We start from the raw sequence: 13,634 nt of genomic DNA, 5'->3' as shown, positions 1-13,634 counted from the left end.
TCCCAAGTGCTACAACTAAGACCCGGCGCAGCCAGAATAAATAAATATTAAGAAACAAAACAAAACTGCCACCTACCGAAAAAAAAAAAAAAGGGACAGGGTGCCTGACGCTTCTCGGATAAGGAGAGGATGGGGGGGAGAGCAGTAACTCTCTAGGGAAGTCAGGTGCAGCCCCACAGATCCCACAGCACACAATAGGGGGCTTAAAGGCAAAGAGCACTGCAGTGCCCATGGGATGGGGAAGAGGCTACCTGGACCGGGCAGACCTTGTTGTTTGATCACAGGAACTGGCCCTGAATATGGGGGTGAGAGCGGGGGGCAAGCAGCAGGGACCCTCCCGGGTTCCTTCAGCAGAGGAGAGGGCACTGGGACCCCAGGGGCCGAGTCCAGGTGTCCTCCTCCCCCAGTTACCTGAGAGGGCCCAGCTCCTCGCCGCTTTCTCTCCGGCAAGCCCAGGCCCCAGATGCCGTCCTCCTGCGGCACGCACAGGCCTGCTGATAAGCAGTGTCTGAGCCCGGAGCAGGAACACCTGGGACTGCCCGCACCTCTTCCAGACCCTTCATTCCTCCCACGGTAGGGTTTGGGGGCTGCAAGAGCAGCAGCTCACTGCTCCTTTCTGCCTTCTCAGCCGTGGATACCCATGACCGGCAGGCTGGGATACAACGAAGCTCAGCTGTGTTTGACTGGTTCCCAGCCCCCCAGGGCTGCCCTTGACCTCTGCTCCCCACCACAGAGGCAGGGTGGGAGGGTGGTGTGGACTCAAGTTTTGGTGCCCACACCCAGGGCTGGAGGGCTGGGGCGAGCCACTTAGATGCTCTGAACCCAAACTGGCTGTCAAAGGAAAGGGAGCCTTGCTCTCTGCTCAGGCACCTCTGAACGAGACTCCAGGGCATGATGCCAATAGCCCTTCGTGTAGGACAACGACCACCCTGGTCCCCGGGTTGTTTTGAAACCTTGGGGGTGGCGGCATCTGCCATAATGCCACTGGAGCCCCCGCAGTCCGGGTGGACGTAGCAGAGCATGGGAATCAGCTGCCTGGCTCTGGAGCGAGGCCACTTGGACTTCTGCCCAGGTCCCAGCTTCCTAGCTTTGTGCCCTTGGGCAAGTTATTTAACTCTCTGTTTCTCAGTTCATTTTCAACGAAACTGGGACGTGCCATTTGTTTTGAGGATTAAAGGAGGTAAAGCACTCAGTACAGTGTCCCACACCTGGGAGGAGCTCAACAAATGTTCGTTTTTACTTTTTTTCTCTCAAGGCGGAGGCTGGCTCTTCTGCCTCTAAGCTGTTGTGTTTTCTAATGATACTTGACAGAACTCTTCGGTGAAAGGGAAAGCCCAGGTCCAACTTGGTGGGGAGCTCAAGGCTGGGTGGGACCAGGCGGGAGGAACCCTGGGGTCACGTCCTTCTTCACAGAGGAGGATGCAAAGAGTCCCTACTATGGGTCTAGACTTCCCATCTTTGAAAGTCACCATCTGCTCCAGGGAGGGGCGTTAGGTGTCCCTGTTCCCAGAAGGAACTGTTCCACCAAGGACACACGTGGAGGGAAGGCCCAGGAGGCCCATCCTCACCCTCTGTCGTCAGTGGGGTCCATTCTCAGAGGGTGAGCCAAAGCTCAAAACCTGGGGCATCCCGGCCTCACGCTCCAGCGGACAGTGTGTCCTTGAAGGTGTCTGCCCCAGCCAAAAGCAGGGCTGCCACCTCCATGTGAAAAGCCAGTGGGGGTGGCCTGGTTTCAATCCCTGGTCGGGGAACTGAGATCCTGCAAGCCACGCAGCATGGCCGAAAAACAAAAAAAAAAACGGCAATGGCGGGGTGGCGGTGCAGGGGGACTCCCTGAAGGCAGTGCCCGCTATCAGTAGGTTCCAGAAACGCCCAGGTGTTCCCGTAGCATACCTGGCCCAGCTCCTGTTCCCAGGAGGGCCCAGAGGGCATCTTCATGAATGAGGCAGCACAGACAGGAGGCCGGAGCAGGTATGCAGTAGGGATTTGAGTTTTATTTGGAATCATTAAAAAAAAAAAATTCATAGCAGCATCGGTGGGGTCAGAAGGACCAGAGGGGTTGAGGGAACAAGGGAGGCAGGTGATGGTGGTGACGGCAGCATGGGAGGACTAGCCTGTGGGCAGCCGGGGGGGACGTGGGGACCACGGCCTCCGAGCTCACCTGCAGCCCTCTAATCTCCTCCACTTTTGGTCTGGAAGAGAGAGAGACTTTCACACACAGCTCTGGGGCCCCAGCCCTCAGTGGCCACCCTGGTGGGGTGGGGACAGGTGTCATCTGTGCCCCTCTGCCCTGAGGGGGCCATCCATGAGGAGACCTCACACTCAGGCTCAGGGGCCTGCAGGTCAAGAGGCTCCCTTGAGGGCTCTGGGGCCCCAGGAGGGAAGCAGCTTGCCCAGGGACCCCCCTGTAACACCAGGAGCCCAGGTCCTACCGCCTCAGCCACTTCCTCTTCCACTTTGGCCGCCTCGTCCTCCTGCAAGGGGGCAGGTTGCTGCAGGTCCTCCTGTGGGAAAGCAAAGGAGATGTGGGACCAGGTGGAGGGCACAGAGTCCCCAGCTCCTTGCATCCAGGGCCTTGTCACCCTGGCCTCAAAGATGAGCAGAGGCCCTCATCATCTTGCTCTATGTGGAGGAGGAGGTGAGGGAGGTATGAGGGCCAGACTGACCTTGGAGGCGATAGAGCCTCACGTAAGGATTCACAGCGGGTGCTCTGCCTGATGATGCCAAGGCCTTCCGGGGGTGCCAAGTGCCCTTGAGCCCAGCTTCACCCCCAAAAGCAGATCCTGAGCCACTGACAGCCCCTGGCTGGGCCTCCTCCATGAGGAAGCCCAGTGAGGTGGGGTGGGCAGTGGCCCCTGAAGCACCAGGCCTGACCCCACCCTCAGTGTTCCTGAATCACATGATCACATACCCTTGTCCCCCTGTGACCCCAAAGAGCCCTAGGAGGAGGTGCATGCTATCACCATTCACATGGGGACCCTATGCCTAGAGAGACCAGGGATCCAGCTTAAGGCCTCAGAGGTCAAAGCAGTGAGGCTTGTAGGGATCAGGTCTGGTTTGCTCCAGGCCCAACCCTATCCCAGTAGCATGAGTGCCACCCGCTTTCCTTCTCCCTGCCTCCTGGATGGGCACTGGGCTCAGGCAGGTCTGGCTGGAACCAGCAGCGGTTATATGGTCCTCTCCCACTTCCTGTCTCCTTCTATCCACCTACACCCGGCCAGGCGCTTGCCTGAGATGGCGGCCTGCCTGGGGGTGGTCGTATGAAGCTGGTAGGCTGGGCCAGACCAGGTGATCAGCTTGGACACTAGTCTCAGCTCCTACCTCTGGAGGGTCCTGCCACCTCTCTGTTACCATGGGGCCATCCTGCCCCTTGGTGGACTGGGGCAGCCAGAGTTGGGGCAGGCTCTCCAGGCAAAGGACAGGTGGCCGCGTACCTAGTCCTGCTGCCCCAAGGTGGGTGCATGAGACCAGTGGCATGAACGGTCAGACAGACTGGCAGTGCTGCATCCTTCTACGGTTCCCTGGAGGGCGAGTCACGGCTGGTTTTTGGGTGTCACCAGAAAATGTCTTCCTTGGGGTAGCTCCAAGGGCTCACTGGCCCTCCTCCAAAGTCAGAGAGGAGTGCCCAGGCTTTTGCTCAGAGGTGCAGCGGCAGCCTGGCCCCATCCCAAGGCCTCTTTTGCTGGGGGATGGGGGAGGGAGGGGCCTGGGGTCTCCTGGGGCACATTTGGGTAGTGCCCAGGGGCACTGATGATGATGTAGTCACCTCCCTTTGTCGGGTGCTCACCACGAGCCAGGCGAAGCTGCTTCATGGGGGCCATGTCCCTGCATCATCTCAGCCCAGTGAAATGGATACTCTCAGCCCCACCCTCCCCCCACCCCAGGCATTTTACAGCTGAAAACATGGAGGCCCCGAGAGGTTGAGTAGCTTCCCAAGGTCACACAGCTAGGACGAGGCAGAGCTGGGAACTAGGAGCAAGGGCACCTGCCTGTTCCTAGGATCCGGAGACCTTGTGCTGGCCCTGGAAACAGATGCCTTGGTGCTGCCCCCAGAGCCAGGGGCAGGGTGACCCCCTACCCTTCTACCCACCCACTCCCTGGAGCAGGGATTCTTTGTGCTGGGTGCCTGGGACTCTACAGGCCCCTCGGGGCCTGTGCCAGGTAGGAGAGCTTTCTAAAGCACAGCCTCGTACAGAGCTGAGACGGCACATCTCTGGAATAGGAAAACCTCCTGCCCACAATGCTCCCACCATGATCTCCCGATCTCCTGCTCAGAGTCTCCCTTTCAGAGCACAGTCTCGGGACCCAGGCTGCCCAGAGAATTGCAGGCTCACTCAGACTAGCCATGGGACCTTGATTACCATATCTCTCTGGGCCTCATTTCCACAGCCTGTCTCATGGGATTTTAGGCCAAAGAAATTAGTTAGTAGGTGTAAAATGCTTCAAGCAGAGTCTTTCTGTGGTGGGTTCTGGGACAGTTCTCCCAGCCAGCCTCCACCCCCTGGGAGTGCTCCCCTGCTCCTGTGCTCTCTGTTGCCCGACGCGCGTGCGTGCGCGCGCACACACACACACGGGCACACTCACACCAGGCACAAGCACGCACACACGCACGCTCGCAAAGGTGGAGGCAGAGGGTGTGGTCAGAACCTCACTCTTTTTCCGTCACCAGGGGGCGCTGCTTCCCTGCTGCTCCTTGGAGGAGGAGGCCCTGCCCCGCCCGGAGGGAGGCTGGACACTGGGTTGGCGGTGACCTGGCAGCTCTGAGCTGGTGTCCACTGCCCGTGGGAGGCCGCCCGTCACCACTCGGGGCCCTGAGGACCCCGCTTTCGCTAGTGGAATGGGGTGTCTCCTAAATGCTGAGCGCCGTCAGGAGAATGTGGTTTTGAGCCTCATTCCACCTGGGCCCCACACAGCTCTGCTCACAGGGATGGTCGTGAGGATTCCAGGACTTAATGGATGTGACAACACCAAACGCAGACCAGGGCCCCTGAGTCTCCATTCCCCTGTATGTCAGTGGGGTGATAGTGCCTCCTCCCCAGCTGGCCTCCCTGGGGCCCAGGGGAAGGGATGGGACAGGTCTGAGGGCCAGGGCTGGGGACCAGGTCTCACCTTGTGCACCACTCTGGAGGTGATCGCGATGTTCTCCGCTTCCTCTACGGTCTTGGTGGCCACGGTGTTGGCACTGGAGACCACGGCCTCGCTCACGGCGTTGGCGTGCTCCTTGGTCTTCTCAGCCACTGTGGGAGGAATCTGGCTGGCTTTGGCCCTGACCCCACCCCACCCAGGCCCGGCCTTCCCGTCAGGCCAGAGCAGCCCCTTTCCCAGGGCGCTCAAAACTCTGGCTCTACTGGAGACCTTAGGCTGTCCCCTTTCTGGCTCCAGGGGAGCTCTGATGACGATGGGGGCAGTCCACCCTGGGTCTAGCCCCAGATTCTGGAGAAATCTGGGTCCGTGTACAGCAGGGGGGAAAGGAGGTGCCTGGGCTTGGGCCTTTAGCACCAGGGTGCAAAAGTCCCTGCAAGTCCTAGCCTCCATGTCCCCGGGTACTGGGGCTCCTCACCTGAGGTCACACTCTGCACAATACCTTCCTTGGTCTTGGCTCCTGTGGAGGAAGTGGAGGCGTCAGCCCAGTCCCACTCCTGGTGTTGGGAGTGGGGGGTGGGCCAGGCAAACACACCACAGAACAGCTGGACAAGCTGCAGGGTCAGTAGGAGGTAAGGATGGTGTCTGGGGGCCGGCCATCCTTTCAAAGGCCACTTCCTGCTGTGTCTGGAGGAAGGGGACGGATGGGAAGTGGACAGGACAGGATGGGGGGATGAGAGAGACCAGGCCTGAGGTAGGGTCTGGACCTCATGTGGGTATGGCCTGGGCCTCGGAAGCAGCGCAGGACAGGGTCAACGAGAGCCGAGTCATCGGCTCAGCCTCCTCTTCGGAAGGAGCTGACGGGGGTGGGGTGCACGGGAGGCAGGACAGGACACTGAGGGCTGGTCTCATCTCCCCTGAAGCGCCCCTTCCCTCTGGGCGGGGTGGGGACCCGTGGCCTGGCTGCTGAGCCCCTGCTTGCTCAGTCCGCGGGGCTCCAGGCTCAGTGTGGCTTCTTACCCGAGTTAGGGGGCCTGCGGGTGATGCCGGGCAGGGGCGCTGGTGTGCGCTGGTGTGTGCATCTGTGTGCGCACAAACAGGTGTGTCTGAGGGCTAAGTGCCTCCCTTGCTGTTCTGTCCCAGAGGCCCCTGGGGCCCTGAGGAGGCCAAACAGACAATGGGGTGTGCGGGAGAGTGGCGGTCCTCCAGGGCTGGGAGACCCTGACTCAACTGCCACGTCCTCATCCCTCTCAAAATGCCTCCCAGGGGCTGGGGGATAAAGTCAGGCCCAGATAACTGAGCGGCCACCAAGCTGCCCTGCCCTGCCAGGCCCTGCCACGCCCAAACTCACCCACATACATGACACCCTCCTTGGTCTTCTCAGCAGCCTCTGTCACCCCCTGCTTGGTCTTCTCCACGGCGCCCACCACACCCTCCTTGGCGATGGAGAAGCCCTTCTTGAAGACGTCCATGGCTGTGGGCAGGGACGGGGGCCTGACTCCCCGGGCGAACTGCGGCTGGAGCTGGCTCGAGTGCTGCCTCTTACTGCCGCCAATGAAATAATGATGATGCAGTGGTGGCTGATGGGAGCCCAGCCAGCCCAGCGGTGGGGGCGGGGAAGGAGGGAGGGAGGAAGCAGGCTCGCCGCCCCCTTCTCCCAGGGTTCCCGAGCCCCTGCTGGCTCAACCCTCCCCTCCTGTCCCCTGCCCTCCCTGGAGGGGCCCTAGAGGGCCGGACACATCCTTATCCATCACTGCCCTTCATTCATTTGCCGCCCTGCGCACCCACAGGGGCAGCCTTGACTGGGTGCTCCCAGGCCTGGGGCTGTTGTATCTGTGTACATCTGGGGCAGAGAGGGGTCACAGGGGGGGCAGGCACAGAGAGGGGAGGTGCCTCTGTTACCAGTGTCCCAGGTAGGGCAGGGGTCAGGACCAAGCAGGTCTGTCAGGCAAGAGTGGCCAACCTCCCAGACTGGCCTGGGCTACCCAACTTCTCACCAGCACCATGGATGCCCCCATCCTGGGGCTCGGGCAAGGCCAGGTGGAGGAGCTGAGCCACAAAGAGCTGACCCAGGCCCTGGCCCCAGCTATAGACTGTGCGACCCTAGGACAGCTCCTTTGTCCTTCTGAGCCTCCACCCGTCTGCTGGCTCCCACTGCCCAGTGGTGAGAGATGCTGAGTAGGCATGAGTGGCCCCCACTTCCTGGCCACCAGCATGGATGGGCAGCAGGCTCCCTGAGACTGATCCGACCGCTTCCTGCTGCCCCACCTCTGTGCTGGTGCGGTTCTCCTGATTCCCATGGGGACATGCTTGGTGGGGCCACCTCCCCCCGTGTCTCCCACACCCCCAGTGTCCCGGACCCGAGTTCTCCCAGGGCACACGGGAACTGGCCTGCGTTGTTGGCTGCCCCTGTGGGGACCAGGCCGAGGGTGAGGGGGGCCGGACGAGACTCACCGGGTGGGCCGGCCCAGGCCACTTCCTCTCTTTGTTGTCCCCGTGCTTTTTTTTTCCTTCTGAGACTTAACTTGAAGACAACGTCATGAGTGCTGGTAGTTTCTGGAGTCACCCACAGAGGCTGAGTCTGCCCCAAGCCAAGATGATCCTGACACTGCTGCTCAGCGTCGGGGGGCCCCTGGGCTGGGGGCTGCTGGGGACCTGGGCCCAGGTCCCCAGTACCAGGTTCTCCGATCCACACAGCCCCAGGCCACCTGGGGTCTGGAGAGCAGAGGCTGAGGACAGGGACCCCGTCAGACGGTAAGGAGGGCCTGGACCTGGGGGAGGAAGTGGTACCGGATCTGAGTCCCAGCTCAGCCAAAGCAGGGACTCTCTGGACTTCAGTTACCCATACGTGAAATGGGCTCATACTGTCTACCTGCTGGACCAGCTGTGAGGCTGAATGAGGTGCTAGGTGGCAGGCTCCCCTTTAGGAGGCCACCCCCAGCCGGCCTGGACTGGTACCCCAGGGCCCAGCCTAAGGACCACAGGAAGTTCCCCGCCTACCCATGGCAGGGAATGGGCCTGGAAGTTGGACAGGGCGGGAGCACTCTATGCCATTGACCACCGGGGTGCTGAGGGGCTGGGGTTCTGGAAGTTTCTAGCTGACCTGGGAGTGGTTCCTCTTCTTCGAAGTAAGTCAGTTCTGAAAGCTGAGCCCAGTTGAGGCTGGCCCTGCCTAAGCCATAGAAGACAGATGCTCCTGGGGACTGGATTTGGATCTGAGCGCCCAGGGGGACTGGCATGGGCCCTCATCCTGGCCCTAACAGTTGAGCAGTGAGCAGACAGGGTGCCCTGCTCTATTTCAAGAACGAAAAGGAGGCTGTGGCATCCAGCGAGCTCTGCTTCAGCAGCCCTCTGGAAATGGGCGGAATGGTGTTATGACTAGACCAGGACACCCTTTTCCAGCCTTTTTGTGTGTCCAGGGCCAGGGATCCTCCTGCTGATAAGGTGCTGGGAATGTGGGTCCCTCCTCAGGGTACCCCTCAGTCAGAGCAGCAGGTGCCATTTATCGGACCCATCTCTGGGCTAGGCATCTTGCCAAGTGTTATCTCAATCCTCTTTACAGCCCCGGTTACAGAGGAGCCTGGGGCTCAGAGAGGCTAAGCAGCTGGCTAAGGTCACACAGCTGAGGAGAGCTAGAACCAGGATCTGAGTCTGACTCTAGAGATCATACTCTGGTCCCAGTCCCAGGGGTGCCTATTCCCCCCCTCCCCCTCCCCGCCCAAACCAGACTTGGTTGAGGGCATCTGTAAGGATTTGGAGGGTGAGAGGGGCCAATTTACGAGTCTCCCGTCTGGCTGGCCGAGATTCACCATCACGTGGGCCTGGCCCAAACCTTCCTGGGACAGTTCTCATACAGCTCTGACACTTCAAGGTGAATGTGTTTGTTAGACACTTGCCCGAAAGCAGATCTGACCAGGGAGAGGCAGGAGGGTGAGAGCAAGCGAGTGTGCACTGCCGCTAGGTGATGGAGGGGCGGGCCATGTGGGAGGAGAGGGGAGAAGTTGGGCCTGGAGAGACCCCCCTTTCCTGCGCCATTCCCAGTTCTGCTCAGAGCTGGGAGGTGCACATGGCTCTTGGTGGGGGAACCCAGTCACCCAGCTCTGATTTGAGGACCAAGGATCCAGCCTTCCCTCCCCAAAGCCCCCAACTCCAAGCCCCTGTCTCTGAGTGGCCGGCCTCCCTCTGATGAAAGGGAGTATGAGGGGCCCAAGCGGCTGGGCAGGAGGTAGGAGATGCTTCTCTTTCTCCCCCACTCCCACCCCGGGGCTGTGGGGAGAGACTGCGTTCCATTAGCCCCAGGGAGGGTGGGTCTCCGGACTGCTCAAGGCCTGAGGGGGTCACTCAGCCATGGCCTGGTGGCCTCAGTGTGTGCAGGTGTGTGTGCAAGGGTACCCTGGCCCGGGAACGCCCAGGCAGGAGTCCCAAGCCCTGGTCCCAGGAACCTCCAGGGGGTCCCATCGGGCCTGCTGGTCTCCTGCCTACAACCCAAAAGCTGCAGGCCCCACAGGTCAAGCCCAGGTTGTCGAGGCCTCCGGAGGGTCTGGTGAGAAAGGAAGGAAGCGCCGCGCGGCTTCCTCAGGCTGATTGCTTCCCGTGTTCCTGTGAGGGGAGAGGCGGAAACGCAGCCCCAGCCCTACTCCTGCTATGGGGAAGGGGAGGCAAACAGGCTCTCCACAGCCAAGCAGGGGCACCACACCACCCATGCCACCCGCCACGAGCCTGGCGGGCCCGCCCCCTGGCTGCCAGAGCCAGGGCCCTGCCCTGCATTTGCCCCTCATACCTGTATCCAGGGCCTGGGGGCCAGGGTAGGCCCTGGACACAGACCCAGATAAGATGCCTTGTGGACTTCCCTGGTGGCACAGTGTCTAAGACTCTGCGCTCCCAACGTAGGGTGCCTGGGTTCGATCCCTGGTCAGGGAACTAGATCCCACATGCGTGCCGCAGCTAAGAGTTCACATGCCACAACTAAGGAGCCTGCGAGCCCCACCTAAGACCCGGCGCAACCAAATAAAGAAAAATAAATTTAAAAGAAAAATAAAAGACCCTTTGAAAGGAGAAGCTTGAACAAAACAATGTGGTGCTGGATGCCAGGTCTCAGGATGGAGGAGGGACATGGTTGGTGCTTCCTAGGTCACCCAGGAGCCCGTGGGGCTGCGCCCAGTGAGCCAGCAACGTGGGTATTTGGACTTTGTGGGGAAGAGGCTCTTTCTTTGATCCCAGGCTTTCGTGGAGGTGGGGAGAGCAGGAGGTTAGGATGTGGGTTCCTCAGACACATGAGCGCTTCCCAGGCAGGACTGAGCCTGCTGAGGGGACTGAGCTAAGACCCAGGCAAGGTGCTCCATCTCCACATTGTTGTGACAGTACTGCAAGGTCGCCCCTGTTCTCTCCACTTTACATGTTGTGAGGCTCAGAGGGGTGGGGTCGCCACCAGGGGCCACACAGCTCCTAAGTGATGGGTCAGGCCCACATCGGCTGGGCTGCAAATCCCAGGTGTCCTCAGTTCTGTCTCCCCTAAGAGGGGTGGGAGTGTAGGAGCCGCTCCTCCCAGCAGCCCAGCTGGCCCCGGTCACCAGCATCAGTGTCTCCACAAGGAGCGTCTGCAACTTTTACAGCTGGGAGCTTGTGGCCCAGAGGAGTCACGCATATCTCTGGAGGTCACACAGGAGCAGAGTGGAGCCCAGACCGCTGGTCTCCGGGCCAAGCTGTACCTCCTGCACCTGTATCTGTTCTCCAAGGCACAGGGCCCTGAGCACTAACAGGGAAGAGCCCCACTGGCGTGAGCTATGCTCAGGGATGGACACCAAGTGGGCCTTGGGCTCCTCTGTGGCTCAGAGACCAAGCCCGGCAAACTTCTCCCATGGAGTCATCACAATCACAGCCGCATCCAGGACCTCAGAGAGCCAGCATGCTAAGAACACAACTTCCTTCCACAGAAAGACTTAAAGGGCAGTCGGAGGTACGTTTTACTGGCTGGTTAAGAGGCACTCAAGTGTCCCAATGGGCCATAGCAGCAGCACATTTATAATTCAGGAGGCTCAGGCTAACAGTCCTTTCCCTGCCGGAGGCTTTCTCTGCCTTCCTTATAGCCTCTCCCCACGGAGGGGCTGGGAGTGGGAGTCTTCTCCACACTTTCAGGACTGGAGGAAGGGCCTTGCTCAAGGTCACCCTGAGTCCAGGGACAGGGAAGGGAGGAGAGCCCAGGCCTCCCAGTTCCTATTAGAAGCTCCAAGGGGGGCAGCAGACTCTTTCCTGCCTGGGGCAGGAGGGCATCAGAGGCCATGTTAGAGGCCCAGGACAGGCCCAAAGCAGGCTGGAGACCCTCACACTCATTTCTAGGCTGGCACCTGCCTCTCAGTAGACCACTGGGAGATGAGAGTGCCAAGAGGGCCAGGGCCCGAGGCCAGGAGGCAGTGAGAACAATGGGGCGCTTCAACGAGCTGGGCCGGGGGCTCAGTGTACCAGCGAGAAACTGCCAAGAGCCGGAGGAAACCAAAGCAAAGGTCAGGAATGTTCCCAGGGCTTCTGGGCCAGCAGCCTGTACTGTGCCAAGGGAGGGGAGCGTGGGCAGGGAGAACAGTGGCTGCTGGAGCCTGAGGTTTGGGCAGGTCAGGAGAGAAAGTTCCTGGGCAGGAAGGGTGGGCGGCACCGCTTCCAGCTCTAGGAACCCGAGGTGGAAAGTCCCGGTCACTCCCTGCAGGCTAGCCCAGACCCGGTGCTCCCAGGGTACAGGCCTCCTGGAGCCTCTGCAGCCGTTCAGAGGGCACGCAATGAGCAGAACTTAGTTTACAGCGGGTGTTTCTCAGCCTTGCACTATTGACATTGCCAAATACACCTGGGGCGAATCCCCTCTCCTCCCAACACACGCCCCGTTGAGAACAACTGGTTTACAGAAATAACTTCTCTCTAGGTCTGAGCGTGTTCCAGGAATTTCCATGGGGCCCAGGGCAAGGTGCGGGCTGCAGTCGCTGATCCTTGAAACAGTCTGTGCAGGTGGCCACCCTGCCCCCCGGCCCTAACCTCTGGGCCCAGCACTTTCACAGTCCCCTATTTCTGTGTTGAGTGCACATCCTTTGCTTCCATCCTGATTTTCACATGTCCCTTTTACCATTTACTAGTCCCTCAGGGATGTACGGGTCTCTTACGGGTCTCTGTTCCCACTGACTGGCTTGACAAATCTTGTGCCAACGTCCCACTGTTTTCTGGATTGATTTTATTTTTTTGGCCACACCCGCACAGCTTGTGGGATCTTAGTTCCCAGACCAGGGATTGAACCCGCACCCTCGGCATCGAACGCGCAGAGTCTTAACCACTGGACCACCGGGGAATTCACGTCCCACTGTTTTCATTCCTTGGCATTAGGGTCAGTCAGTCGTAACAGTTAGATGAGGAACTCCTCATTCGTTGTCTTCCAAAATGTTCTTCCCCGCTCATCTGCATTTTCTCTTCCAGATAGAAATTATTTTATTTTTAAGTTTCGTTTTTATTAGTTATACACACACATAAGCAGGGCTTGGAAAACTCTGGCATGGTGGGTCAAATCTGGCTCCCCACCTGTTTTGTAAATAAAGTTTTATTAGAACGCAGCCATGCCCATTATTTACATCCTGTCAGTATTGGCTTTCCTGCTACAATGGCCAAATTGAGTAGATATAACAGTCTGTATGTCCTGGAAAGCCTATGCATCTTTTTTCCTGTATGTCCTGGAAAGCCTATGCATCTTTTTTCCTCCCTACACACTTTTGGTTTTCCCTGAAATAAACAATTGTCTTTGTTTTAGTTTTTTTCCTTTTGCTTAGTTTTTTTTTCTTTTTTTTTTTCTTTTTCTTGGTGTCTTTGTCACAGTTCAATTCCAAACTCTCAGCCAGTTGTCCACATCTGCTCTCCACCTTCATTCCTGTCAGGTGTTTGACCACCTGTGTCTTCTTGGAGATGCCTCTCTCAGAGCCTCCAGCCGTGCTCTAGGCTGGACCACTGCTCACTCACCCCCTGCCTGTCATTGTCCTGGGGTCTCCCTTTACCTCGTTTCTGTGCTGGAACTCTTGTTTCCTGATTTCCTGTTTCTTGGTGTTCTCTCTTGTTTTGGTGGAACATTTCTGGCACAGTGGTCCTCAATCCTGGGCTATGCCTTAGAATGACCCAGAGAGCGTTAAAATGCAGAAGACCAGGCCTTAATCCCAGAGAATCTCCTTTAACTGGCCTGGGGTGGGGCCTGTAGGCTCATATTTTTAAAGTGCCACAGGATGCTTCTGATGTGAAGGTTTGATGGCAAGATTGCAAACCACTGCTCTAGTAGCTCCCTGATGAGGGTCCTGGGGAGGGAAATGCTTTGAAATCAGTCTGGCTTGTTGAAAATGTCTTAATTTTGTGCTCCTTAAATTGATAATTAGGCTGGGTATAGGATTCTAAATTGGAAATAATTTTCCTTCAGTATTTTGAAGGTGATTCTCCACTATGTTTTAGTGTCTGGTACTGCTGTTGAGAGGTTCAGGGCTATTCTATTTACTGGTGTGTGTGTGTGTGTGTGTGTGTGTGTGTGTGTGTGTGTGTGTGTG

At 58.6% G+C, this 13,634-nt stretch overlaps 2 protein-coding genes across 4 annotated transcripts in view; one reads left to right on the top strand and one right to left on the bottom strand.

Annotated features, from left to right (window-relative positions):
* Positions 1 to 1,980: 1,980 nt before the first annotated feature.
* SNCG (synuclein gamma) lies at positions 1,981 to 7,641 on the bottom strand. 2 transcript variants are annotated; one of them, XM_029244748.1, is made up of 6 exons: positions 7,537 to 7,641; positions 6,434 to 6,627; positions 5,561 to 5,602; positions 5,110 to 5,237; positions 2,433 to 2,504; positions 1,981 to 2,192 (listed from the first exon to the last, which is right to left on the bottom strand). In XM_029244748.1, the coding sequence occupies exons 2-6, from the start codon at positions 6,552 to 6,554 to the stop codon at positions 2,172 to 2,174; spliced, it is 384 nt and encodes a 127-aa protein (XP_029100581.1). In that variant the 5' UTR covers positions 6,555 to 6,627; positions 7,537 to 7,641; the 3' UTR covers positions 1,981 to 2,171. The 2 variants fall into 2 exon arrangements, with proteins under 2 accessions (XP_029100581.1, XP_029100580.1); XM_029244747.1 differs by lacking the exons at positions 1,981 to 2,192; positions 2,433 to 2,504 and having other exon boundaries at positions 5,011 to 5,237.
* MMRN2 (multimerin 2) overlaps positions 7,640 to 13,634 on the top strand; it is a 19,645-nt gene continuing 13,650 nt past the window's right edge. For both annotated transcript variants that reach the window (XM_029244744.1, XM_029244743.1), the window contains exon 1: positions 7,640 to 7,836. In XM_029244744.1, the coding sequence (XP_029100577.1) occupies positions 7,679 to 7,836 (158 nt within the window). In that variant the 5' untranslated portion in view covers positions 7,640 to 7,678. The remainder of the gene's footprint in view (positions 7,837 to 13,634) is intronic.

This window comes from Monodon monoceros, unplaced genomic scaffold (genome assembly GCF_005190385.1).
Source record: "Monodon monoceros isolate NGI ecotype Baffin Bay Population unplaced genomic scaffold, NGI_Narwhal_1 Super_Scaffold_4, whole genome shotgun sequence".
Lineage (NCBI taxonomy): Eukaryota > Metazoa > Chordata > Mammalia > Artiodactyla > Monodontidae > Monodon > Monodon monoceros.
Note: the sequence above shows the minus strand (reverse complement) of the source record. Positions and strands in the feature narration are given on the sequence as shown.

Coding starts and splice junctions, on each gene's coding strand:
- SNCG (XM_029244747.1), bottom strand. CDS start 6,554: ATGGACGTCTTCAAGAAGGGCTTCTCCATCGCCAAGGAGGGTGTGGTG. Junction 5,603..6,433: donor GGAGGGTGTCATGTATGTGG/GTGAGTTTGGGC, acceptor CTTCCTCCACAG/GAGCCAAGACCAAGGAAGGT. Junction 5,238..5,560: donor TGTGCAGAGTGTGACCTCAG/GTGAGGAGCCCC, acceptor TTCCTCCCACAG/TGGCTGAGAAGACCAAGGAG.